Source organism: Corvus kubaryi, unplaced genomic scaffold, assembly GCF_017639235.1.
Source record: "Corvus kubaryi isolate FWS band 111438036 unplaced genomic scaffold, C.kubaryi_AGA036_p1.0 37308, whole genome shotgun sequence".
NCBI classification, from domain to species: domain Eukaryota; kingdom Metazoa; phylum Chordata; class Aves; order Passeriformes; family Corvidae; genus Corvus; species Corvus kubaryi.
This window is the reverse complement of record NW_024581096.1, coordinates 2050577-2077905: the sequence shown is the minus strand read 5'-3', so window position 1 is coordinate 2077905 and position 27329 is coordinate 2050577. Positions and strand designations below refer to the sequence as shown.

Here is a 27329-nt window from a genome sequence, read left to right as displayed (position 1 = left end):
CTGGAATCTAGGGCTGACACCTCCCTCCCCAAACATTATGACTTTGAAAGATCATTAGAGGTGGTCTCACAGGACACTGGCTAGATTCCTGAACATTCAAAGGAACATCCCAACATCCCATCCTGCAATCTTGTGTGTGAACAATTCCTTTCACCTGGTTCTCCTCAGCCATGGGTACATCTTTGCTCGATCTTTCTCGTTAGTCTCAAGGGCTTTAGATTTCCAGAGGCAAGTTTTACCAGTGCCACAGGAGTGGTTGAACCAGAAATTAAATTTTACTTCTCATAAATTGCTTAAAACTTAGAACTATTTGATTTTTATCAAATAATTTTTAGCTCTGTGGCTAACATTCTTTTTGAAGTCTTTAAGGTTCCATTTAAAGAACGCTAATGAAAGCTTTCTAATGCTTCTTTTACCTCACATGATTTCAGTTCCCTCCCCTTGCACACTCAGCAAGTCCACCTCTATCAGACCACCTACTGTCTACTTAAAAGGTGACTTCTTGTAATGAAAAAGACTTTTCTCCGGATCCTCTAAAACAGCATTTACTGTAACTTCCTTCGGAATTGCCAATATTCTTCTACTGGTACTTGCAATTAACATTTCCCAGTAAATGCTTTTTAATCCTCATGGGAAGATCACAAAATAGACAATTGGTTAATAGTCACTCTTACTCAACAACTTCACTGCTTTACATGCAGGTAACCTGGAATTTCAGTTTACCTCTAAAAAGCCTGCAGAATGCCTTTGCTAGTTAACCTGACAAGCAAGGTGAAAGAATTTATTTACTGAAGCTTTACTTACATGCACAAATACAGTCACTAACAAGTAAAAACAGGTGAGCAAAATTGAAACTTGTACACCTATTAATTTACTTAGATCACAGACAAAGTTTTCTCTAGACCTACAGCAGTGTGTAAGACGCAGGTCTGTTAGCCACTGATTAGAGAGAGGATGTTAGGGCACTGCTTGTATGATTCCCTTTCTGCATGTCTACCCTTTTTATTTAACTTTTTCTTTCAAAGTAGCTTGGGGGGGTGTGGGGGGGGTGGTTTATTATATGAAAGGCAGTGCTCTTTAGCCCTTTAAATTCTGAATGGTTTGACTAAAATAGTAATTGTCTGCTTCCAGCCTTTTAGTGGCAGCATGTGTGACCACCCAAAGCTTTCAGCATTAGATTTTTGGGGGTCTGGGATTGGTTTAATTTTTTTGCCCTATTCTTCCTGAAATAGAAATTCATTTATTTTCCAAGCTAATTTTGTACTCTGGCAGGGACTGACAATTACAAAATTTAAACTGTTTTTGCTTGCTTTATTTTTGGAGAGCAAACCAGTAGTTCAGAATTTCACATGTTACAAGCTTTACCTGAAGAAGGGTATCCCAGTCAGTTCTGACATCACAAGGCTTTTCTTTGTGAATTTCAGAGTTCATTTTTAATTTGGACCCTCCACTGAGAGATGCAAGGAGAAAGGATAAAAATATTCAAAGCAGCAATAGCTTCTACATCTCTGCTAACCATCTTTGGATAAGATGTACTAGTGAAAACATAAGAAAACTTTAGGTATGGTTCCTATTATAGAATAATAATATCAGTTTCATTTTCCACAATATACAACAAAATATCTGGAAGCTTCTCTCAAGATAATTAGAGGCTACCAGAATGGCTGAAAGGATTTAAGTCTTGTACTTTTGGAATATGGATTTCATTTAGAAAGAGAGAATGAGTGCACTGATAACAATTTTAAAATAAGTCCTATCTGAAACATATTCATGAACGTTATTAAATAAAATACATCTCTGACAATTGCTTGGAATAACACTTCTGTAATGTACTGAGCATTAATAAAGGAAGCACTACCCAGACTTATCTATGGAGATTCTGTAACAATTGACCTACTTGCTCAGGGAACTGTCACAAATTTGCACTGTTTTTCATCCCAGATAGCTTCAAAAATACTTAAATCTCTTCTCAGCTCATGCTTGGGGAATGGAAAGTCTTATGAACAGCCTGAAGCCTTAAACCTTTCAGTGCCAAGATGCACACCTGTTATCACTAGAGAAGACTGCAGTTTGATCCTTAATAGTGATCACCCACACACGAAGCGCTCAGCCTCATTTTCTCCAGCCAATATAATTTCTAAGGAGAACTTGAACTACAACTGCAGGCAACATCAATTTCATTGGGATAGATTTGCAGTCAATTTGTAACAGAACCATTTACAACCCGTTCTATTACAAGCCCTTCCTGTTTAGACATAGGCTGTGTTCAAAGGCTTATTCCCTAGGGTGATTAAACTTTCACTGAACTTGGCCACCAAACGCGCATTTAAACGGGAAATCTCATTTTCCTCCGCGGCCTCGCCCCTGAAGGGCCCGAGCCGCCCACAGGCTCGCCAGGGCCGCGGCGCGCGCGCACCAGCGAGCGGCAGGGACAGCCCCCCCCGGCTCGCGCCTCTTCCTGGGCGGGGCCTGGGCCCCGCGCCGGTCCCGCCCTATGCCAGGCGGCCCGGCCGGCTCCATATGAGGCGGCTCCTGGGGAAGCGGCTCCTGGGGAAGCGAGCGATCTCCACGCCGCGGGTGAGCCCGAGGCCCCGCCGGCAGGGGCCGCCCGCCCGTCCGAGACATCTTCTGGGAGCAGTCGAGTGCGCTGCTAGAGCGCCCGCCCGCGGGGCCCCTCCGGCCGGTGGCGCGCGCCCTTCTCGGTGGGCGGGCCTGCACCCCCGGGTGCGCGCGGTAAGGCCGGGCAGGCGCAGCCATGATGAACAGCAGCGGGATCGGAGTCCCGTTGGGCTTCCCCCTGGGCCCCACGTCCGTCATCCAGGTCACGAACCTCTCCTCGGCCGTGACCAGCGAGCAGATGCGGACGCTCTTCGGCTTCCTGGGTGATATCGAGGAGTTGCGTCTCTATCCCCCGGAGTAAGTGGGGCCCGTGCCACCCTCCGCAGCGCCGGAGACTAGGGATGAAGAAGAGGCGCGGAAGGGCCGGGGGTGGCGGGAAGGGCAGAGGCAGGAGGCCAGACACGCCATTTTGAGTGCGGGCACTCGGCGGGCGTCACGTGGTCCCTCCCCTTTGTATGGTCGGAGCGGCGGGGAAGGCGCTGCGCCCGCACTTAAGATGGCGGCGCCGGCCCTGTTCCCCCTTTCCTGAAAACCCGCTTGCTCTGGCCTACCTCTCTCCTCTCCTAGTCTCGGTGCGGGCGAGCTAGACCGGGGAGTCCCAGGCCCGCCTTCGCCTGACTGCCTTTATTCTATTTCATTTTTCCCCCTTCTGTTCGAAAGGCATAGTGCTTTGAAAAGGCGCCGTTCGAACAGAAGCCAAAGTAGCTGAGGTTATGCAGATGGGAGGAACCTGCCCTGCCTTGTGCGCTGAGTTGCCCCCAGTAAGACTTAAGCAGTAAATTAATCACGGACGTCACAACTGTCCCTAAATTATAACGGTTCGCGTGGTGTCAGCGGCGTGCGAGGGGTGCGCTCGGCTGGGAGATGCTGGGGCTCTCAAAATAACAATGTTGCCTCTCACGAGAACACGCTGGTCAGCAGAAAAGGGGGTGTAAATGAAACACGTTCTCTCAAGCCAGCAGTTGTACTGGGAAGTGAATAACGAATGTGCCCTTTCAAACCTTGTCTTTTCTTAGAAAAATTAAATCGGACTATTGGAAAGGAGAGGGCGTTATTAGCATCGCAATACATGAACTTTAATACAAAGATGTTCAGGCCAACAAAACTTCGATTTGCAAAAGAGAATAGCAAAAAGTTGGTATTAACCAGTTTTTATGTAGCTGCATTACATCAGAATATGTTTGAATACTAGCCATTCAGAAAAAAAAGTATTTCATATGTCAAGATACACTTAAAACAGCCTTACTGATAGCTATGTGGTGGATTTTTATACAGTTTTCTAGGGCTTTGTCCTGGACTTGTTCCGTAGTTGATTCTTTGTGCTTTGGGTATTCTCTTGACTGAATACATTTTTTTGTTACAGCTGTTGTTTTTATCTTTCACTAGGCTATATAACAGGTTTTAAGGGAAATGGGGACTTTATTGACATTCATACACAGATAATGTTTGTGCCACTGTGTACAAATTTGCCAGAGTGTATATACACATAAAATACTAAAATCCAGTACCATAGTAGGGATTCACTTGGGAAGTCAAGGTCATAATGCTGATGAATTCAGTTTTCAGACATAGGGTGCAGGATTGTGATTGCTTGTTGTAACTCTTGGTTTTATTTACAGTTATTTATGCACAAATGTTAGAAGTATGGATTTCCTTGCCTCATACTTCTGGACACTTGAACTGACTTCTAAATTGTTACCTTGGGAGAAAATTAAGTATTTACTCTAATGCCCTTCCTTAGAAACAAAAAAAGAAGTGCCTCCTGTTGACTTTCTGAAAATGTATTTAAATAACATTGTGATGAATTCAGAAAACAGTATTTCATTGGCAAGTAGATTGGAAGCAAAGGTGTCCCAAAGAAAACATATATCACTATCAGTTTGAAGTACAGTTAAAATCTGAAGCTGGTTTCCATGATGTGACAGGTCTTTTGCCTTGGGTATGTACTTCAGTATGCCAGCCACCGACACAACAGCTTGGTGGTGTTTTCCAGTTTAGCAAGACACCAGTGACACCTGAAGTTGTATTCTGGGTCCCAGACATGCTTTTGTGATACACTTATCGCCCGGTTGAAGTCTGCCTTTCAGGGTAGTCTTCAAAATTACATGTGTAGCGATGAGCCTTCAAATGTGGCCTTAAGAGGATTTTTGAGCAGTTAAATGCTGAAAAACTTACTGAGCAACAATTGGGTTTTTGCAGAATGAGTTGTTTGAAAGCAGGAAGTCACAAACTGTCTCTATTAGGTTTGGAAAGACCTGCTGTGTAACAGTGCTTGCTTCTGAGTAGTCTGGAGTGGTCTTGGAAGCTAGAACACTGTTTGAGAATAAACTTTTGGTTTAAACAGAAGTTGGGTGATGGGCTGATTGGTCACAACCCTCCCGTAGTCAAGGGCAAGGATTGGCCTCTGTTCTGCCACCAGGAAGCTCCGCTCTGGTTGCAACCCAGTAGGCGTCGAGAGGCGGAGACACGTGCCATACCAGACCTTGGCGGTGAGGTTTGGAGCCTAACGGTGTTCTGGTTCATGAACCAGAGTATTTGGGCAAAGCCAAGTTTAGCATTGAGGGGTGCCATGCAAGTCACTCTCACTTGTATACCTTACCCATTCTGACACAGGTGGATGGGCCACCTTCACTTAACTGAGAAAAGGGACATCTCATCTGAGACAAAGACTCGTCATCTGTATGGTCTAGTAAATAGACATTGTTATATCCTGCAGTGACAGCAATGTAGGTGAGGCCTTTGAGGCAAAACACACACAACCTTGTTTAAACTGATCTGCGCAATTATTCTGTAACATTCTATTTTAAAAAGTTAATAGTTTCTGTCATGTTCTCCACACCTCACACACCCCACCCCCCTGCCCCGCCTAAGAAAGTTTGTGCAGTTAGAGAAATGTTTTGTAGCCTTTCTTAGATTTTTTTTTTTACCATAGATTTCTGAATACATCATTCTTAGGAAATATTTCTGTTGATTTTTATCCTGTTAGGAGATGCATGTTACTGTCTTCCTACAAAGGGAAGCAAAAATGTCAGAAATGTCCAAATACTATTTAAATATTTATTTCTTCTTAATTTTTTTCCCCTAAAGAGACTAACTGGATTTTTAGTAACTTTGAATCAGAGATGTAGGAGTTGCTTTTGGACATCAATGCTGTGTAACCTAGGAAAAAGATCATGTGTCTCCCTCAATTCAGCCTCAGTAAAGGTTAGCAAAATAAAAGCAACAAAAGGAATTAGAATAGGACTTTACTGTTTTAGAAAAGTCTTCTTAGGAAGCCTGATGGGAGGATTTTGGAGGCCCACTTCATAAAAGGAGAGGACTCGGTCACTGTTAAACCTTCTATAATTTTAGATCACTTAGATCTTAATAGTTTCCCTTGATGTAGGTGCAACTTTGATGTGTTTTTAGTAGAGATGCTCTCCTTATAGAGAACTTCTCCTTCCTAACCTTTGGAAAACACTTGGTACCAAGGCATGTTTGTAGAGCCTCATTTGCACCAGTGTTCAGACATTTGATATTTTTTAACATACTTTCCACATAGCTTTTGTGTTCCAAATTAGGAAATACAGAAGAGTAAATCTTACAAAAACACACTTGTCAGTGCAGGCTCTATAGATGTTAAAATTTTAAGTATTATTGTGGGGTCTGAAACTGCCTGGAGCATAATTATATTCTTGAGTTGGCAATGAAAACAAAAAAGGAAAAAAGCCCAGGAGACATTAGAAGTCTTCAACAGTGTGGACCACAGAACCTTCATTGGTGGCTTCAGCTATTTGGGTTATAACACTAATGGGTATATTTAAAAAAGAAACAAGCAAACTCCAAACCATGGCAACAAAAAATCCCAAGACACCCTCTCCTCCCTCCCCTTCGAATCCTCTCTCCCGACAAACCAAACCAAATAAAAAACTGCTTGTGGCCATAGAAGTCTTTGTGGTAAATGTACTGAAAAGTCAAGTACTGAAAAAGTCACAGCTGGCTGTCGCCTCTGATGCTGGAAACTAGTCTCAGCCAAGACCTTACAGCTGACTCAGAAGCTATTCCATGCAGTTATTTCCTTCCTGAATGTGGAAACTTGAAACTGTGAAAACATTAGCCGCTGCAAATAAATAAAGTGGGCAGAAGAAATGTAGTCATCTTGTAATATTTTTCCAAATTTTATGAAGTTGACTTTCATGTTTATGTGTCTCCCACTCCTGTTTAGTTTTTCCTCAGCAGTGTTGTCTGTTCTTCCAGAGTTTTCCATCATAGGTCTTTCTGAATGCCATTCTGAATTTGGCTGTCTCTAGATAAACATTGGTTCTACTATTCTGGTAGCCAAAAACATACTAGTCTGCCTGCCTCAGGCTTACATTCTTGGTTTATTTTTGTAGTTAATATGATGGGATAATGTGTCTTAAACTTTTGATTTGTATTTAAATACTGAAGTATAATACAATTCCACAGAATAACTGGGGAAGTACCTGCTTGGAATTCGAAGGGACTGCAGGATGAGTTGTGTTAAACTTGAACTGCTGCTGGTGCTTCCAGAAGTTTGACAAGTGTTTCCATTTTGGTTGAGACCGGATCAGGGTGAAACAGTCTGTGTGGCATTTTTTCCATGGTTTCAAATGAAAATTGCTGATATTGCAGCAATACCTATTAATAACTATTGTATTCTCTGTTTGAAGATTTTACCTGTACTTCCTTTGTGTGAAGAAATAAGCTGCTCGTATAAAGATTACAAACTTTGACTAGGGAATCAATTTTTAAAGCAAACTTATGTAGTTTTGATCAAGATTGCAATGTTTACATGTTCTCTGTTGGCATACTGCGTAATGGAAAAGTGAGTTGCAAATTTCTTCCCTTTTGTAGCCAAATGGTGAGTTGCTGCTACTTGCTCCAGTGTTACTCAATGCTACACTATGCCAAACTTAGGCAAATGATAAAAAACGTTTTTGTTACATTACTCAGCTAAGACCCAGTATTTGAAAGCTCTCTCAAGAACTGCTTTTATCTTAGTAAGAATTAATAAAACTGCTTTTGTGAAAGCCAGAGAAAGAATATTGATTATTACAGGCTACAGTCTGAAGGACCCAGGGTTTGTTGTTTGACTTTCCGAAACAAAGATTGTTTTCAGAAAAAAAAAAAAAAAAATTTCCTTGGCAATTGTAATTGTCAGGTAAATATGCTCCTTAAAATAGTGATTTGAAATGTACTATTGAATGTTGTGTAGCCAGGTAATACAAGAAAATTCATCTTGTTAGTGATTTTGGCTTATGTAAATTTTCATTAAAAAGCGGGCGGTGCTACTCCATGCTTTTTTCACTGATATAGCAAGTTGGCAAGTTAGTAGATTTCCATACTGTAGGCTTCCTTTTCTAGGAAGTCTAAAACCTTTTCTTCCATAAGGAATAATAGTTAAAAATGCATGCATGCAATTATGACTAATTGTTATTTTTTCCTTTTATCTTGCAGCAACGCACCTCTTGCTTTTTCCTCCAAAGTATGTTATATTAAGTTTCGTGAAGCATCGAGTGTTGGTGTGGCCCAGCATCTAACTAACACGGTTTTTATTGACAGAGCTTTGATAGTTGTGCCCTGCGCAGAAGGTTGGTATTTTAGACATTCTTCTATAATATTGGTCTTTGTTGTGTCTGTTAATTGTTTTAAGCTTTCTGTGTAAGAAGGTGATGCTCTGTTGTTACTTTATTTTATTGCATTTGGAAAAAAAAAGACCTTGAAGCAATATTGAAAATTGAATGAAGAAAAACCCAGTTACACATTTTAATTGAACTTCAGCATTAGCAAAAAGGTAGTTGGTTCAAGTTATAAGTCAGGTTTCCGTAGTTATTACATATTTTGAAAGAAAAGAAAGGAAAATAATTCCTTTCGCTATGGTTTGTGTTGGCAAGCGTATTCTTGCACAGAGTTCTCACTGAAGTCAATGGAGCTCTGAAAAGATCAGGCAATTTCCTGACAGAATAACACTGCAGTTTGAATTTTAATGTATCACCTTTGCTGTAGTGAAGTTTTTGTTGATTTGTGCTTTTTTTAAAGATACTGATTATTTCTGCATTTTTTTAGAGTGAATCCAGATTTTGTCTTATAGATGCGATATATTCATTTGGCCATTTTAGAGTCATCTAATGTAAGATACTTAGCATTCAAAATACTGTTTGAATATAAATGCTTACCTGCTAGTTTAATTTTTAATAAACAATTTTTCCTTCTTGTTACTGTTTAAAATGTTACTTTGTGTGCCATAAAACACTTCCCTTATGTATAGTGGTACTCTTTCTTTGTTTTGGCTGTCTGTTTAAACATGCAGTAATCTGTCTAGAATGGTTTCATCATAACATGTTCTTGAAACTCTTAATGAAATAAAATACTTGATGAATACTAAATTGACAGATGTTCCTTTAATTAGCTCTGAGGCCATGCTTTTACAGATGTGCTCAGTACAAGACAGTTTGTGTTGTTAGTATAGCATCGTAGATTTGAATGCAGTTACATGAAGCAGGGTCCTGTGATAAGCATATCGATGGAGTTAGGCAGAGCCCCATTGACTTCATTGGGATCATTGTGGAATTTAGCATGTGACTGGTTCTGGACCTTTTGCCTCTTTAGAGTGGAATCATTCCAGCTGATGAAGTGAACCTGACTTAACTTTCAACTTGGTTGCTGTTTTGCCATGACCAACAGTACATAGAGTGATTGAACCGTAAAATGCAGCAGATCAACAAATACTCTTAGTAAAATCTCTAACTGCAAGAGTCAGGTTTTGGTTCAAAAAAATACATCGACTTCCTGCAGTTTGTTAACAATGGTCCCAGAGTACCATTTTTTGGCGTGCTTGCTGCATCGTGATCTAGATAGTGGGAGAGGAGTGCTGCTGTAGTATTCACCTGGGATGTTCTTAACGAACTGACAAATCTCCAAAATTTCACACACTATTGAAATACTTTTACTAAAAGCCATATTGACCTACTGTGTACTGGCTATTGTAGCCTTCTTAGGCAGGGCATACAGCACATACATTTGTCTTTGTAAAGCCTAGGTTTTTAGTTGCTTTTGTGTCTTGTTATAGGGGCTCTTTGGTTTCATATTTTTAACTTGTTCTTCAACCACAAAGAGAATATTGCTGTATACGCTTGAAACTGTGTAGAGGCTGAGGAGACCAGAGTCTCCAATTGAAGAATTGCCCCTAACTAAATTGACGAAAGATTATTCAGAATCTTAGTTTTATATTTCATCCATAAGATCTTAACACTGGTTCAGTACTGCCAAAGAGGGAAGATGTCTGCCTAATGAGTGCACAACACTTCTGGTGTTTTTCTTGTGATGAGATCATTGCCTGACATGATATGGCAACAGGCAGGTAAAGCTGCATTTTCCTGTGTCTTTTGTGGTAGACTATGAATGAAAGAATAAATTAAAATTCTGATAAATGAAATCAAAATAAATCAAATCTTGTTCCAATTCCATTCATAACTTGCTGATCAGGCATTTCTGAGAAAACATTGTCACTGTGCAGAATTATTCTGGACTCCACAGAAGTGTATGCATAATTGAGTGAACAAGTGATTGGGTTTTGAGATCACTTTTTTTAGTGTCAGAATGCTGTTCCCTGTAACTTTATATCAGAATCAGTCATTTATAGAAGGATGTGCATTTTTACAAATTTATCTTCCTGATGAATTTATTGTGTGGAGTAAGTATGGCTTTGGAGACCATGGCACAACGGTTTTTCACTATGTGAAATCATATGATACATTGTTAATGGAGTCAGTGGAATGGATCATGGGTTTTAAAAGTAGCGATGGCTTTATCCTACCAGGAGGTAAAGTTATACCACTGGCCAGCATTGCCAGTAATGCGTGAAGCTGAACATAGAGGAGAGGTAAAATGGAAATCCAAAAACCCGGTTTTAAAAAAACAGAATAAAATCTGAAATTTGGAGTGTATTTAAACAGTGGTAAATCAAGGAGGAAATCACTACAGAATGAAATCAATGTAAATTATGTGACATTTAATGAACAATTTAACAAAAATGTAACTGTAAATTAAGATTATTAAGCTGTGAAAAGATGACTTTTTGTGTGTGCGTAATAGTAGGTTTTTCTTTAAATATACTTTGAAAATGCAAAGGTTGAAAGCTAAACAAAGATGCCACCCTAATCTTTCTAAATTTTATGTCCACATTATCTGGTAGATGGATTTTGACTATTAATTTGGTTTTGTATGTTTTCTCTGTGTGATATTTGTGCATTATTAGATGACTAGACTGGCCAAGGCAGACCTGTTACACTTGCCTGAGTTAGGCATTGTTTGCCATGCCACTAAACCTGCCGCCAAGTGAAACCTTCATGGGGGAAATGAGATCGAAGTCTGGCCTGCTGAAGATGGACGCCCTGTCTCTGTTTTTATTTTATTTTGCTTTCTTTCCTTTGTTTCTTTTATTTTTATTTTATTTTGTCCCTTTTTTGTTTTGTTCTGTTAAATCTCTTTCCCTTGTACTTGTGAACTGGTACTTCAGTTCTGTAAAATGATGTTTGTAAAGGGTTCACAGTGTTTGATTTTGAAGTTGACTTGAAGCTGCTTATGAATGGTGGATGGTATACAGAGAATTTAGAATATGATTAGTTTTTAATGCTCTGAATTAAGGATAAATTTGATGTGGAATATGTTTAAGCATCTAAATTTAACAGATAAGTACATTATGTCAGAAGACAGGAATAGTGAAAAATTCATCAATTTAGAGATGTATTCTTCCATATATTGTGCTTTATGAGTTTATCTTGGAAAAGGACAGTTAAAACTCTAGCATCTGGAGAAAGCAACTTTAGAAAGTAAAGTCATAATATTTCTCTGCTACTTTTCCTCAGCAGAGTGTTTCATTTTATGTTGCACCAGCTATTTAAAAGAAGGCTTACTATTTATGTCTAATATGATGAGTTGAAATTTATTTTTTCTGAAATTGAACTTTTGTGAGTATTGAATGTCATGAAATATTTGTTTACTTCTGATGAAACCTTGCTCCAGTGAGGTCAGTGGCAGTAAGATTTCATCAGGGTTTTTTTTGTAATTTTCAGAAAAAACTATTTACCACTCATAAGTACAAATGCAGCCTGAAGTTTTGGTTGGAGTGTGTTATGTGAGACACATTGTCTTTTAACACTGTTACTTGTGGGAAGATTGAATCAGTTCTCTGTGTGTGTGTGTGTGTGTGTATTGCACTTTGACATGCTCCAGTGGTGATGATTTCAGGAAGAGGTTTAGAAAAAACACCAAAGTCAGGAAAAAAAAGTGGTTTTCCAGTCATCTCACAGTCTCAGACGCCTTGGTAGTTCATGCTGAAGTGATTGAGATGGTTCTCATCCCTAAAGGATGTTCTTACTTCTTGTGAAACGGAAGCCCTGAAACAGAAATGGTGAACAAAGTGGTGTGTATAGTCCTCAGGCATTGCTCTTCCCAGCCAGCTGCACTGGGAGCTCTTGGTTTCACTCTTTTCACCAGGCTCTGCACTGCAGCTGGGAAGAGCTTTGATTCATGATCTTTGTTGGATTTTGCTGTGGCAGTTGTAATTGCCAGTAGCTGTAATCTCTTTATTCACTTCTGCTAAATCCACTAAGATTCATGAGTTGGACCACATAAAAGTTATTTTGTTTCTAAGTCTACATGTTTCACTGATGTAAAATAGCAGGAAAATAATGACTTCTTTTTAATGTTTAAAGTAGATTGTGAACTCTTTAGTATTTTTAAAACCAGCAAACTCATTCACTGCAGAAGCACTTTTGGATGTGGGGGTTAACCTTATAGGATCACTACAAAGAGTAGGAAATTAATTTCTTTTGAGCGCTTGAAGAATAAAAATACTGTGCTTAGTACTTGCTTAATGCAGATGATTCTGTTTAGCCTTCAGCAGAACTGATTCTAGTATGGACTAGGTTGTCTAGGGTTCTTTAGACTAATGGTACAAAAAAGTAGCAATCACAACTATGCCTTTAGGGAATGCTGAGAATATGTACATTTTGCAAAGGGATGAATCAATAAATAAATGATCATAGAACCTGTAAATTACTAAGCAGAAGAGCTGCTAAGAAATCTGTCTAAGGATGTGATACAGATATGGCATATTTATTTTGACTGCTTCCCTCATTAGAAAATAAATCTCTTCACCTCATTCTTATTCAGATTTTAAATATCATGTTCTAAAAATGAAGTATTATTCTTAAGCTAAATTGTCCTAATCTGTTGTGTCATAACCCGCATGTCTTGTGTTTTGTGGGCTTGTATTCCCATTACAAATACAATCACAGAGATAAAACTGCAAAATTTAAAGTGTTTAATTCATGAGATTATTTGGACTCATATGTTGATTTGTTTTTCAAAACTGTTTAAAAAATATGGAGCTAGATATTCAAAGTACTGCATTTTTTTTTTTCTCCAAAAGAGTGTTCTAGAATTTTTTAAAACTTTGACCTGGTCTTAGAAGCTGGAAAAGTTGTTCTGAAGAGACAGTACCTTTGCATATACAGGCAAATTTTCAGGGTTCTGTCTGTAGAAATAGACCCTTTCTCATTGTTGAAAACAAAATAAATGAATCTTTGTGGTATGGAACTGACCAACTTGATTTTGTATTTAAAATAGAACTTTACATTGTTGAAAGACCAAAGTATTCTGGAAATAATGCTGCAAACTTTACAATTTACATATGCATGCTGTTCATTCTGTGAGCTGCTATAATGGTGAACTTACCTGAAATGTTCAGTGGATTTCTTGAACAACATTTCAGCAAGTTAATAATTTCAGTTATTTCAGTGCTATGACCCGTACACTTAAAGTTTAGGCCTCTACTTAAATTGCTTTATGAACTTGAGTCATTGTCCATCTTAGTTATGTACCTAACTGAGCCCCTATTTAAAAGGACTAAATGCCTAAGCATTTTGTAAGTTTACCTAGTTAAGTGTGTATTGAATTGGCTGTATGTAAGTGCATACTTAAATTAGGCATATACTTATGTACATTACTGACCAAAGATCTCAATTAGCATGCACCACTTTTAGAGCCATTTCTGCCATTGGATTTAATTGTGCCATGTTTCCTGATTTATAGAAACCTGCATGAGTGTCTGGTTAACTGCAAGATGCTCACTGTTCAGGATAAGTTCTGGTTCATTAGTCATTTGAAAAAACTTAAATATTTCACTTTTCAGAAGAACTGGTACATAATTCTATGCCTAATTTGCATGTACATCTGCTGGAACTGTATATTCAAAAGCCTATTTGTAGGCCTGCATATTAGGCAGGGTTCACAAAATACCTGATGTTTTTGAGCAGTCAGGCAAATCAGGTACACCTCTCATTGCATGCCCAACTTCAAAACAAGATCTGTAAAGAGTGCTGAACATTGTGATGGTGGCTTAGATTCATGCGTATTTGTTTAAAAAGCCCTGGAAGTCATTATTGCACAGTTAACTCCTCTAATTGCTAACAATTTTCCTATTTTTCTCCCTTAGATAGGAAAATCAAGTGGTTTCCTTCTTACATGTTAAGGAGAAAGGTGTCTCAAAATTTAACATAAATAAAATAAATGTAAATAGGAAGCATGAAAAAAAAATGGATACTGTTATTTTATCTGTTCTGTTCCACCCATGATACATATAAATTAAGTTTCATTTAGATTTGTTTTGTCCTTTGGTCATATCCAGCTGTAACCCAGACTTAGCTGCAGATCTGTAGAGCAGGTTTGCAGCACTTGTTTCTTTTCATTTTTTAAAGTAGTATGTTTTCTGTGGTGTCAGTTGGAACTCTCATCACTGAACCTGCATGGTATTTTGAAACTTACCTCAAATTTTCCTTTTGATAAGAATATATATTAATCTTTAAATTTTGAATTTAGGCATTTTGTAGTTGAAATGTGCAATTTGAATCAAGGCAGGAAACCACTGGCACAGCTTTTATCTATTACTTGACTGTTATAACAACGATTAAATAAGAGCATTTACTTTATTTAGGTCCATGGGGTTATACCAAAGGGCTCAGTTGGTTAGCATATATACAGTTATGCCAGTAATTTTGAACAGATCATAAATACCTAGTGTAATCAGAACTTCTTGCAGCAGTTTTTTAGTTCAGTGTTTAATGTTTGTACCAGTTTTAATCCCTTTGCGTTTTGAATTTAAAATGTACATTTAATTGTAATCATAGTTGTTTAACTATTAATCTTTTGATTTTTGGAGATTTTTGGGGGGTTCATTTAGTAGTCTAATCATGACTAACATTGAGTGAAACCTACATTTAATTCAGATTAGTTATTACTTAAACTTCAGGCATGATAGGAGGCCTATGATCAGGTTGAAATAGCATGAAGTACATATTTTGGGGACATAGAGCTTGGTTAGCCTGATCAGTTATGATTTTCTTCAATCTCTGTAAATTTAGATTTAACTTAGCAGTTTCAGATAAACTGAGGTGGCCTAGAATGTGAGACAGTACAAATCTAGTTTTTTTTCTACTCTTCCTTCCTCCACCTTCAACTTCACTTGTAGTATGTATTGTGTGCAGTCACAGTAGTTCAGTAGTTTATTATTTTATGTTTTATTTATTTTTACATTCTGAGTAGGTAGCACCAGAGGAATAAAGAAAAGCACAAATTTCAGTTAGCACATACTTTGTTTTTTTCTTTTTCTTTTTTTCCCCCCCTTTTTTTTGGTTTTCTTTCTTTTACTGATTTGGTTATTTGCCATTTCTGGGGATTAAACTTTAAAAAATGTTCTTCTTTTCTGTATCTGATGTTCTGTGTGCTATTAGTGATGCAGCCAACACGAACGGTTGTCATGTGTAAAACAACTTTCGATCACCGCGAAAACACCGCCCTGGGAAAGCGTCCATGCTTGATATCGTTTGGTTCATGAACGTTAAGTTTCCAGTACAGGTGACCCATAGCTCAAAGTGTTAAATAATTATATACATTATTCAGTTTTTAAAATAATAATCCATTAATGAGATTGCTAGTCTTTGAAGTTTTGCTCACTTTTGTTTTTCCTAATAGAGCAGGGTAAAAGGAAAAACTTAAGATATTTGTTTCTTTGTAAGGATCTGGTAGATAGATTCATTGTTATTTATTACATTTTTTAATGCAAGGGTAATTGTAAAATCATAGAAAGAGTAACATCTGTCTAGTGTTCCAACTCTGTGTAATGCTTTAATTTGCTTCTTCAGGTAAAATCCCAGATGAAGCCAAAGCCCTCTCTCTATTGGCGCCTGCTCCTACTATGACAAGTCTGATGCCTGGTGCAGGGTTGCTTCCCATACCTACACCAACCCCTCTGACTACAGTAAGTAAAATTCAGTGTCTATATAATTTCTGGTTTCCTCTGTTCTTGGTAGCCTTTTCTGTGTTCAGGGAACAAGGACTATTTGGTCCATGGATGTTGCAGTGAGGGTTTAGCTGTGGTGAGTCTTCTAAGGATTGATCAGAAGATGTCTGTGTGCTACCTTTCTAGGGTCTTTCAGAGTAGTGTTTTCCAAAATACTACTGGAATACTGGTGAATACTGGTTTTGGTTCTTGTTCATTTTAATGGCTGTCCTGCCCCGTAGGGCCATTAATTTGGTACAGTGGTAGTTATCCACTGACAAGAAATTCATTAAAACCTAAGTTACATTGACACGAGTTCTTCAGAATATTGAAAGCTGAAGTAGAGACTTCTCTTGATATCTCTACAGCAAGATTTTTGACTGTTAGACTCTGTCTAACAATGTTTTCACTACAAAAAGTAGAGGAGCTTGGTTCTGTTATTTTTGCTCCATTCCCTTTTGCCTCTGTAAGCCTTTCTTGACATCAGCGAGCTGCTGTGGTTTATTGAAGGAAAATTTAAGGTTAAAATAGAGTAGTTTTTTCCTTTGTTACATAAAAAATGGTACCGATGGCTTGTTAAGAATTCCCCACGCTTTTTAGAAAATTCATTTCTTGAAAAAGCAGTTGCTTTTTGGGTCAAGAGAATTCAAACCTGGAAGTCAGTGCACCAATTTTGTAGTGCTTTTTAAGTGACTTTTTATAACGTTTTACAGGAGAGTTTTCACTTTCAGTTCCAAACATGAGAGCTGTATTTTTCTCATTCTCTAGGTATAAGGGGAGGAACTTGGATGGAATATTCTTTGCATTTCAACTGTAATTAATCTTGTCCGGGGTGATTCATTTTTCCAAAAGACACTTTATGTGTCCCTTAAGTGGCCCTGAGCACTAGAAATTCCCTTCTTCCCTTGCTGGGCAAAATCTCAGCTATTGAAAATCACTCATCTGGTTTAAAAAAAATGAGACTACTAGCAGTGTCTGAAAGAATCATACTCAATTTGAGTGACTCTTAAGCATTAGGGCCTGTATGTTTTGTAATTAATATATATCCCTGTCCAGATCTCTTTGATAAGATATTAAATAATAACTCACAGAATACCTTAACTATGAAACTTACTTCTGGGTAGATTTTTCTTCTGTAAAAAAAGGTGAAGTGCTGTGACCTTAAAGTATTGCTTATATTCATTACATCTGTTTTTGCAGAAACGCATCCAGGCAAACAAGTATTAAGAAGTAGAATATCTTTAACAGGTGCTTGGCTGCAAAGTGTATTCTGTGCTTGTGTTTTCCAGCTTGGTGTTTCACTTGGTACCTTAGGGGCTATACCGGCAGCAGCACTGGACCCTAACATTACAGCACTGGGAGAAATACCACAACCACCAATTATGGGAAATGTAGATCCATCCAAAATTGATGAAATCAGGAGAACAGTCTATGTTGGAAACTTGAATTCCCAGGTAGCTTTTCTTCGTTTTTGTGTTGTGGAAATACTAACAGAAGATGTGAAAATGTAATCTGTGAATTCTAATCTTACATGTTAAAGAGTTCCCATTAGTTAATGACAACATGAATTTAAACAAAACTCCCTAATTGTCAGAATACCAGAGAAACCAAAGGTGAATTAAAGAAACCTAATTGTGTGTGTTGATTAAGTGTACGGTTTGGTTATATTAGATGAGCAATCCTCAGAAGTCATGAGATTGTGGTAGCTGTCCTCCAGGGCACAGTACAGTTGCATAGGTACAGTAAGATGGAATAATGTGTCCTACTGGAAGTTGCAAAATTAGCATAAATATATTTCAGTCAGCAGCTTGGATTTTCAAGAGGTGATTGGATTAATTGAAAAATATTTGCTTTTGACTAATAGCAATTTAAGTATTACATTTTGGGTTTTTTGACTGCTGAAATAGCTACTGAGTGTAAAATTACTATTGATTGTGATAAAGTAAAACAAACTGGAAGCTAGTAGAAAGCCACATAAATGTAAGTCCTTTAATATTGTTTGGATTTTTTTGTTTTATTTGGTCAGAAGTCACAATTAGTAGCTTGGAAACAGGTGTATAAGGAAATTTCTTACCAGTTATTTCAGATTAGTTGCCTGAAAAGTGCAAAACCCTGTGTAAAAGTCCTTTTTTTTTTTTTTACCTCGGTGAAGGACTAAGGGCTTGTGGCTGCGCTGTTTAAAATTGTAGAATATTCCTAAATTATTGGAAGAAAAATACTTGTCTTTAAGTCTTAAAATGTAACATTACCAAATTCATGTCACCTTTGTAATAATGTTGAGATATCATTCCAAAATCTGTAGCTCTAAGACTACTGAATATATTAGATAAGTGGTTTTCATTGTATATTTTACTTCAGCTGAACTCTTCAACTCTTTCTAGACTACAACAGCTGATCAGCTGCTTGAATTCTTTAAGCAAGTTGGAGAAGTCAAATTTGTGCGAATGGCAGGTGATGAGACGCAACCAACACGATTTGCTTTTGTGGAATTTGCAGACCAAAATTCTGTACCTCGAGCTCTTGCCTTTAATGGAGTTATGTTTGGAGACCGGCCACTGAAGTAAGAAATTAGTTATCCATATGACTGTTGAATGAGAGATTTCTTTGTATTGTTGCATACACGTTTATGACTTACATGTAGCAAAAGGCTGCGACTAACGTTTTTTCAATATGCAGGCCTATTGTTAAAAAACCAGAACATTTTTATCAACTCCAGTTTCACAGTTTGGCCTGAATTTCTCTCAATAGATTATGTATAGCATTGAGTAAAATACATTTATATTAATCTTGAGGTAGTGTAAGTTGTAATAGTAAAAAAATCTTTGAAGTCCATAGTACTAATTAAGTTTTCTGTATGATGTGTATGTAGTTAGTAGGTGTTAATGTGGAGATTTGATCTGAAATAGAGAAGTAACTTCCTACACTTCTACTAAAAATATTGTAACACAGAAATACTGTGCTGCTTTTATTTAAAAGTGTTAAGATTTCAAAGTAATAAAAAGTACTTTGGATACCTGGAACAGATGGGTGTTACAAATCTGTAGTTTTGCTGAACTTTTTAAAGTTTTTAGTTGTACACCGAAATTGAGATGTTTTCCTTTCTTGTTTTTCATCTGCCCTGTTTGAGTGTTTAAGAATGAAAGGCTTTATTTTTCTTTAATTTAGGATAAATCACTCCAATAATGCAATAGTGAAGCCTCCTGAAATGACACCACAAGCTGCTGCCAAGGAGCTAGAAGAAGTGATGAAGAGAGTAAGGGAAGCCCAGTCTTTTATATCTGCTGCTATTGAGCCAGGTAGGTATATTTTGTTCATTACTGAACAGACACATTCTGTATGTACCTTTTCTAAGAGCATTTCTACACATTTCTAAGAGTATTTTCAGATGCAGGAGAAGGGTATCCAAAGTTCACATATTCAATATGTGTTGGAGAAAAAACCAAAATAATCAAAATTCTGTTCATGAAACTAAACAATGGAATGAAGCTTTTTATTTAATCATGTCTTGTTTCCAGGTACATGTTCACTGAATGTTTTAAAAAATGCAAATTTAATACTAAATTGGTACTTAATGATGGTACTTTTTAGGTTTAGAGTACTTGAAAACTTTTAAAAGAAAATGCTTTATATTTTTTGTTGTCCTTTAGGACCCATTAGTGCTATAGTCTCGACCAGAGTGAGCTAGCATGGTTCTGAAAGCAGTAATATTATGCTTTCCTTATCTGCAGAAGATTAATTTTGTTTCTTTTTCATGGTGGCTCAAGACTGTATGCATCCTCAAAGCAAATGGGATCAGAGAATGAATCTGGGACAAATGTTAACATATCATAAAGGACTTCTTTTCATCCAGATTGTTTCCCTGTTCCCTGTTAGCACTGAGATGCCAAGTCAAGTAGGAAGGTGGTGTTGTGTTGAGAGGTTAGACAGACATTCTAGTGGTGATTTATGCTGGCTTAAATGGATTGCAAAACCACAGCATAAAAAAATTCTCAACTTAGCAGACTCCTACTTCTTTTCATCAGCAACTTTTTGCCGTTCTTCTTACTAACAAACCCAGAGACTGTCTTATGTTGGTTAGATAGTGTGGAGTCTTGAGGGTTTTTTGGGGGGGATTATTTTTTGTTGTATTTTTTGGTTGGAAGTAAAATAACTCAAGCACTTTATCACTGTTAAGCAACAAAATAACAATTAGACTCTGAACCATGATGAGCTCACTGTTAAGGTTTCTGTTGGCTTTTGGCCTTTGGTCAGACTTTTCACCCTGTTCTGTTCATCCTTTCCTCCTACAAAACAATGAGGAATAAAACTTCAGTATTTGTGCAGTGTTTGAAATATCTAAAAATACAGACAGTAATAATGATCTATATTATGTGCTTGTTTTCAAAATTATGCCCTCTAAATTTACTCAGTTCTTCTCAAGTTATTAAAAAAAAAAAAGAAAGTAATTATATTAAATAATAGACCAAAAGGAGGACATGTTATGATCTTGTACATTGTGGCAGCAACATAAATCCCGTTCTTAGTAGAGCTAGCTGTTTATAATTATCTGGTTTATGTGTACTGCTGCAGGATGGCTGCACTCAACGAGTATATGCAATGACTTTCTTGGATGTTTCTGAAGGATATTTGCAAAGAAGGAAGATGTGCAGAGAGTAGGCCCCTTGCAATATATGTGGTACATTCCACTTGTGCCAGATTGTTAACTGGGATCTTTAAATGTTCTGAGCTTACACTGCAAAGTGGTTTTTTCCTCTCAGAGTCTGGAAAGAGCAGTGAAAGAAAAGGCGGTCGATCTCGTTCCCATTCTCGTTCAGAATCCAGGTCTAGCTCAAAATCCCGATCTAGAAGGAAAAGATCTCACTCAAAACACAGGTCGGTATGCTTTTTGTTTCAGACTAAGATCATATTGGGATTTTTTGCATGGTGCTGTTAATGGAGATTTTTTAGTTACACACAAGTATTCCTGTAGAGATTACTAACTTGCGCCCAGCAGATCAGAGTAACCAGGAACTTTGTCTCTGAATAGGTACTCTTTTCCTCTAAATCCTAAACATTTTTAGGATTACTTGCAGTTAAAACATACTAGAAGGCACTTCCTGTGCCATGTACAATAACAAGTTATGTGGTTTCTTTGTATATTTTATAGTTTTGTACATTAGGCTATGTAGCCAAATAACATTTTGTGACCTGTATTTTAAAGAGAAACCTGCATTTTGTGCATGGAGCAGATAATTTACTCGTAACATCCTGAGCAAATAGGCTGGCTGGTTTTTGGTTTAGAATTCCTATTGTCCTCAGCTTCTAAACATTGAGTTAATAAATGCAGTGTTTTTATCTACTGTCCTGTAAATGTGAAGCTATGTTTTTAAAAACCTTTTTTTGAAGGTTGAATTCAGACTGATGAGCTTTTATGTTTTAAAAAAAGCATAGCGAAAAGGCATTAGGGGCAGTTTCTAATTTTTCAGATTTTGTTTGCTTTGTTAAATCTGTTCAGTTCTGAAAAAGAAAATCATTAGGTCATTCTTGAAGTATACCCATTAAGGTTTTTTTCCAAGAATGAAACAGCCTTCTTGTTTTGTGAGACTTCTAAAGGCTTCCCAGAACGGTCCAGATTCTTTCAATTGTCAGGAGTATCTTCTGAGAGCCTAGGTAAATCGTAAGTCAATAAAGATATTTGGCTACGTTAAGGATAAAAAAACCCTCAAAATTTGGAATGTTACTTGATTGCTTGCACTTTAAAAAGTTGAGTGTTGTCCGTATTGCAGCAACAGCTCTGCTGCATCCTTTCATTCATGCCTTTTAATAAGGCTACTAGGATTCTTTTAGATACGGAAGATCTGGCTGAGAGGGAGTTATCATCAATTTTACTATCAAAGAAATACGGTACAAGTGCAGGCTTCAATTTTGCAATAGCAGGAAACCACAGCATGTGTTTTCTGATGACTTCATAATGTTTGGTGCTTTCTAATGCAAGAAGGACCATTTAGTCACTTCTTTATTGCTTGCTTCTCTGCTATGTCTCTAACTCCATAACTGAAAAACAAACTTGGTTTCGTGTAACAATGCAGTAATTTCAGTACTATCTTATACTGACACAAACCAAGTGGAATTTTAGAAGATAAGCTTTTATTTTTTTAAATATGGAAAACCTGTTCTTGAAACAAATGTTGATTATTATATTTTGTTATGTTTTGTAAATTGTTTAATATTGCTACTGTCAGTTTTGAGAACATGCTGAAAAAAAGCCACTCTGACCTGTTGAGGCAGCTTCATCCATAAAAATAATCTATCCTTACTGCTTCCCTGTTTTACTGTTTTATATAACATAATTTTCATCTTTGTGACATAAAATGTATTCAAGGTTGTGCTTTGAGTCAGTTGTAATTAATTGGCCTTGCAGTTGATTTGTATTTCTCTGCTGATAAGGAGAACAGAGGTGTAGGTAAAAAATTGCTTCCTCTCCTCTTGGTTTATATTACGCTGTGTGTCTTGAATTCTGGAAGGTAGGTGCAGCTGTTACTTTTTGTACCTCACAATTCTTCAGTTTTTACTGAGTAATACACATGATCTTTCTGTCTTTGGTAAGTTAAACTTCATGGTACCTTAATATCTGAAGCAAAGTATCCAATGATGTTGTTTTTTGAAGCTTAATGTGCAAATTCAGCTTTTTATTTTTCCCTCCCTGGGGAAAACGGTCGTCAAAAATATGGAGTGTTTTGGAAAAAAAATTTGAAGTGCTGTTTTCTTCATCAAATCTGCCTAAGACTTCGTTTTTTTAATCAGAGTATCTGCACTTTATTTACAACTGAAATCCATACTAACAGGTCCTTTTATCTGAAAAGGTAACTTGACTAAAACCTGCGCCGCACATCATCAGGGTTTTTTTTTTAATTTAAATTATAAGGATAGAGAACAAAGCAAAAAGAGATTGTTGTAGCCAAAGTCATCTTTTTTTGATGACTTAAGACTTCAGTAAGTGACTGGGCCTGGAAAGGAAATAAAATGTAACTAATTATTTTTAAAATTTGCTAAAAATTGTCAATCAGATTTTATGCAGTGTCATTTTGTGAGGACAACTGTTGTAAATTACATTAACTTTTATTTTCCTGATTCATGGAGGTTATTATGAAACATCGGTATAACTTAAATGGTTCATTGTTTCTAAGTAGAACATGTACACCTGGTGAAGCATAAAGTATCCATATTTGCAAAAACATTTGCAGACAGTATATTATTAAGGTGTAATTCTTTATATAAAACTATGGGGTGACACCACACATGTATACTGTCATTCTGTTGGTTGACTTCATTTGTATGAAGTTTCAATATTAAAATATTTTTCTCTGGCATTCTTCGTTTAGAAGTAGATCTGGCAACAGATCTCTCTCAAGACACAAGGACAGACGCAGATCAAGAAGTCCCCTGAAAAAACGTTCTAGATCTACAGAAAGACGGAAATCAAGAAGTCGCTCTCGTTCTCGGTGAGATCTGTTCCACAAAATGATACTGAGTTGATACAATGATACAATACAGATTTTTTGAAAAACATTTAACAAACCTTTTAGGTGACCATAAAGGGTGGAGTCTCATCTGTGGGGCTAAAGGACAGAAAGTAATATTTAATACTGAGTATGGTGGTCATGTCTAGGATAGAGTTAATTGTCTTTCTTGTAGCCTGGATGGTGCCTACAGGGGTTAAATGATCATGCTGAGGCACCTGAACTTCGATAGTCTCGTCTACATTTGTACTTACATCCAGGCTGACTGAAAAGAGGTAATTTTGTCAGACTACAACCAATAGTTAAGGAATACCTTGTGTACCTTGTGAACCTACAAAAAAAATGGATACTGCTTGTTTGATGTGTATCTGTTGAGAAGGTTGAATTCAGACTGACCTTGATCCTATATTGTGAGAACATGTATATAGTTCTTGTGCATGAGGTTTTGTTTTCACCTTTGATGTTCTCATATGTCAAACAGCAGGAACAAATGCACGTGTCTGTTGTGTGGCATATATGTATTTCAGGATGTAATATGTGTGTATTTTATCTAGTTTATTAGTTTTTATGTCTGATCATCTAATTATTAAACTGTGAAATTTTAACAAGATCATAGCATAATTTTTTGAGCAATGAAGTAGAGAATAAGCTCAAACCAAAAGTGCCTGTGAAAACAGCTTAATTAATATAAGTCTTGGTATGTTCTTAGTTTCATTTCTGTAATTCCCTTGATTCATTTAAAGGGAGATTTGTACTTGGGTTGTGCAGCTGCCTCTTGCTCTTTGAGATAAGAAGTTTGGTGGGAAAGAGAGCTGTAGATCTGTGGACCTATGTGGAAACAAAACTAGACTATGTAGCCAGCTGGGTTTTATTGGTGGGTCCTTTCGATTCTCTTGTTTCTCTTTTCTGGAGCTTCTTGAGACGTCTGCTCACTGGAAGGGGCAAGTCCGGTGAAATCTCTCTGATAAATTAACTAGAAGACATTTCTTGAGAAGTTTTAAGGCTGGTGTCGTGGGGACTGTGTGCTGTTGTGTCTTTATGATGTTACATTCCTTCTCTGAGACTCCTAACAAAGTATTTGACAGAACCTAATGGGAATCAAAGTTACTAGGTCACAGAGCATACAACAGTCTGCTGTTTATTTACAGTTGAGAAGATACTGCCAAACACTGCTTCAGTTTGAGGACTGTTTGAGTGCTTAGGACCTTTCATGTGTGAAGGAGTCTCTTTTAGAATCTGTGAAAATTTAGAATAGATACCAATACCAGATAACTTCTGTCCATCTGGTTCTCTTTGACCCAATAAGGCCTGCTAATGAATTTCTCCTCTTGTGCTTTCTCCTGTTTTCTCTCTCTGAACAATTGTTCTTTTGTCACGTGTCTCTGTACTAGAGAGGAAAGATGGAGTCTTGCATTTTCAAATAGTCCTATGCTATAATGTAATCTTCCAGCCAAAGTTGTGAGCTAATTAGTTTTTGTTTGACTTGATGATTTGAACATCAGATGGAATTTTCCTTACTGTTCTTTTTATCAGCATGTATCCTACTTCCTGTCCCAAAGAAGCTGCTTTCCTTTCTTCTGTTTTTACTGTATTAGCAATTTTTCAATAATTTTCAAATTCCTAATGACATTACAGATGGTTGAATTGTCTTGATTGAGTTTTGATCTTACATTTGCCTTTTAAGGGTATCTGGTGGTATTTTGTCCATGTTTTCTTTTTATTTCTATGAATTAAGTGTTGTTGGACTTCCAAGCAGTTCAAAGATACCTGTGTGAGACAAAACTGTAGAATATAAAGACTTCCGTCAGTCAGCTGTCATTATTCTTTTGGCAGTGACTAATCTGAAGGTCATTTTGTGTGGATATATTTTTAGTGAAGAGTGGATTTAAAGATTGTAGAGTTTTGTCCGTTCTCTGACAAAATAGAGACAATATATATATGTATAATTACATAACTGTGAGGTGGAGAGAGACATAGTAACATCACTTGGAAGATAGTGGTTTGATTTGGTTTTGGCCTCCCCTTCTCCAATTTGGTTTCCAGTTTTTTCCTAGCTGTATATAGCCGTATATTTCCTAGCTATATGTAGATTTCCCTCATCGTGAACAGGGTGAAAAAGTAAAATATTGAAGAATTACTATTTTTCAACAGAGACACTTTATCTTGATGTATACTAAAAAGTTAGTTGTAATTCTAATTGGAAAGTTCGAAGATTAATTAATGGGTTTGTGTTTGGCTTTTCACAGGGACAAGAAAAGAGACAAAGAAAAGATCAAGGAAAAAGAAAAGGCCAAAGAAAAAGACAGAGACCGAGACAAGGAGAAGGATAGGGACCGAGACAAAGACAGGGAAAGAGAGCGAGATAAAGAGAGAAATAGGGAGAAGGACAAGGAGAGAGATAAAGAGCGAAGCAAAGACAGAGAGAGAGCCCGAGACAAAGACAGGGACAAGGATAAGGACAAAGATAGGGATAGGGAAAAGGACAAGGAAAAAGATAAAGATAAGGAAAAAGAAAAGGAAGAGGTAGATCAGAACAAAGAAAAAGAAGATACTGAGAAAGAAGGAGAGAAGGACAGAGAAAAGATTAAGGACAAGGAGGGAGATAAGGACAAAGAAAAGGACAGAGACAAAGAAAAGGAAAAAGATGGGGATAAGGAGAAGGATCGAGAAAAAGAGAGAGATGATAAAAAGAAGAAAGATAAGAGATCCAGAACACCCCCAAGAAGCTATAGCTCTTCAAGAAGATCTCGTAGCTCCAGCAGGTTTGTTTAGAATTTTTCATGCTTTTTTTTGACTTGTCAGTTCAGTGAGGCACCATCCTAATTTTTATGTATTGATATCACCATGTCTCTTATTAAATAAATATGTATTATTTCCATTCTGTAGATTTTCCTGTAAAGTAACATCTGTAATAAAATGCTCTATATGATGCCTGATAGAACAGTTTCTTGTTGGGCTGCTGGTGCTTGACTTTCACATAACCATATTATATAATCCTTGAGGACAGTAATTGGATGATTCTTGTGCCATTTCTGTATGTTGGAGACAGCCAAAAGTTCTGGCCTGCAGCACACACATCATCTTTGCCCTGATGAAAGTTTGAGTCAGTGTTACATAGTTCTTTCATTACTTACGTACTGCAACATTTTGGTCTGTAGATCTTGCAAACAGTTGTTCCATAGTACTTGCTACTTTTTGGCTGGATGGCTGAACTGAAGGAAGCAAGTGTATTGCTTGGCTGGCTAGCCTTTCACAAGGTGAATGTATCTCTGTTGGAAGAGACAGAAACCTTGTTCATCTGACTAGATGGCCAGGTATAAGTTAAAAGTGACGTTCATTAACGTTACTGACTATAAGCAGGAAAACAATAAAGTTAATGTAGATGTTGGTTTTGGCTCTGAGGGAAGATTAACTGGCAGGAAGTCTGGATAAATTCAGTACAGCAGAAAGAGGCTGTGAGATTATAATCAACCTCTGTAAGCAAACTCAGGCATATTCTAAAAGCAGTGCAGCTAAGATAAGTTCGGAAGCATTGGTGGATAAGGTTCTTTCTGTTACATCAGGAATTAAAGTTCAGTAGTATTGCATCAGATTTAAATACCAAATGATATCTGTAACCTTGCGATAATGAAATTCTGCATGAATTGCTAAAGTTCTACCTATAATAATGAAGTTCTGTTATCATAATTTCACTAGACAAAAGCAGAATTCCTCTAGTCCAAGCTCATAGAAGGTAAAAAAGGGTGAAATAGTTTCTGAACATTGTGTTTGTGTTATGAGGTTTATGGGAAAAATACTGTTTCTTCTTTAAGCATATGCAGCTTCCTATTTACATGCGTGGAAGACCCACATAGAGATACTTTTATCAG

The 27329-nt window shown here is 37.2% G+C and overlaps 1 protein-coding gene across 3 annotated transcripts in view; it reads left to right on the top strand.

The window, feature by feature from the left end:
* The first annotated feature begins 2468 nt into the window (after positions 1 to 2468).
* SREK1 (splicing regulatory glutamic acid and lysine rich protein 1) overlaps positions 2469 to 27329 on the top strand; it is a 36548-nt gene continuing 11687 nt past the window's right edge. The window contains exons 1-10 of one of the 3 annotated variants that reach the window (XM_042028232.1): positions 2469 to 2577; positions 8077 to 8210; positions 15414 to 15537; positions 15825 to 15940; positions 17251 to 17415; positions 18343 to 18521; positions 19127 to 19257; positions 20719 to 20833; positions 23323 to 23442; positions 25707 to 26222. In XM_042028232.1, the coding sequence (XP_041884166.1) occupies positions 15878 to 15940; positions 17251 to 17415; positions 18343 to 18521; positions 19127 to 19257; positions 20719 to 20833; positions 23323 to 23442; positions 25707 to 26222 (1289 nt within the window). In that variant the 5' untranslated portion in view covers positions 2469 to 2577; positions 8077 to 8210; positions 15414 to 15537; positions 15825 to 15877. Of the gene's footprint in view, positions 2917 to 8076; positions 8211 to 10876; positions 15538 to 15824; positions 15941 to 17250; positions 17416 to 18342; positions 18522 to 19126; positions 19258 to 20718; positions 20834 to 23322; positions 23443 to 25706; positions 26223 to 27329 lie in introns of all 3 variants that reach the window. The other 2 variants (XM_042028231.1, XM_042028230.1) reach the window with 2 other exon arrangements.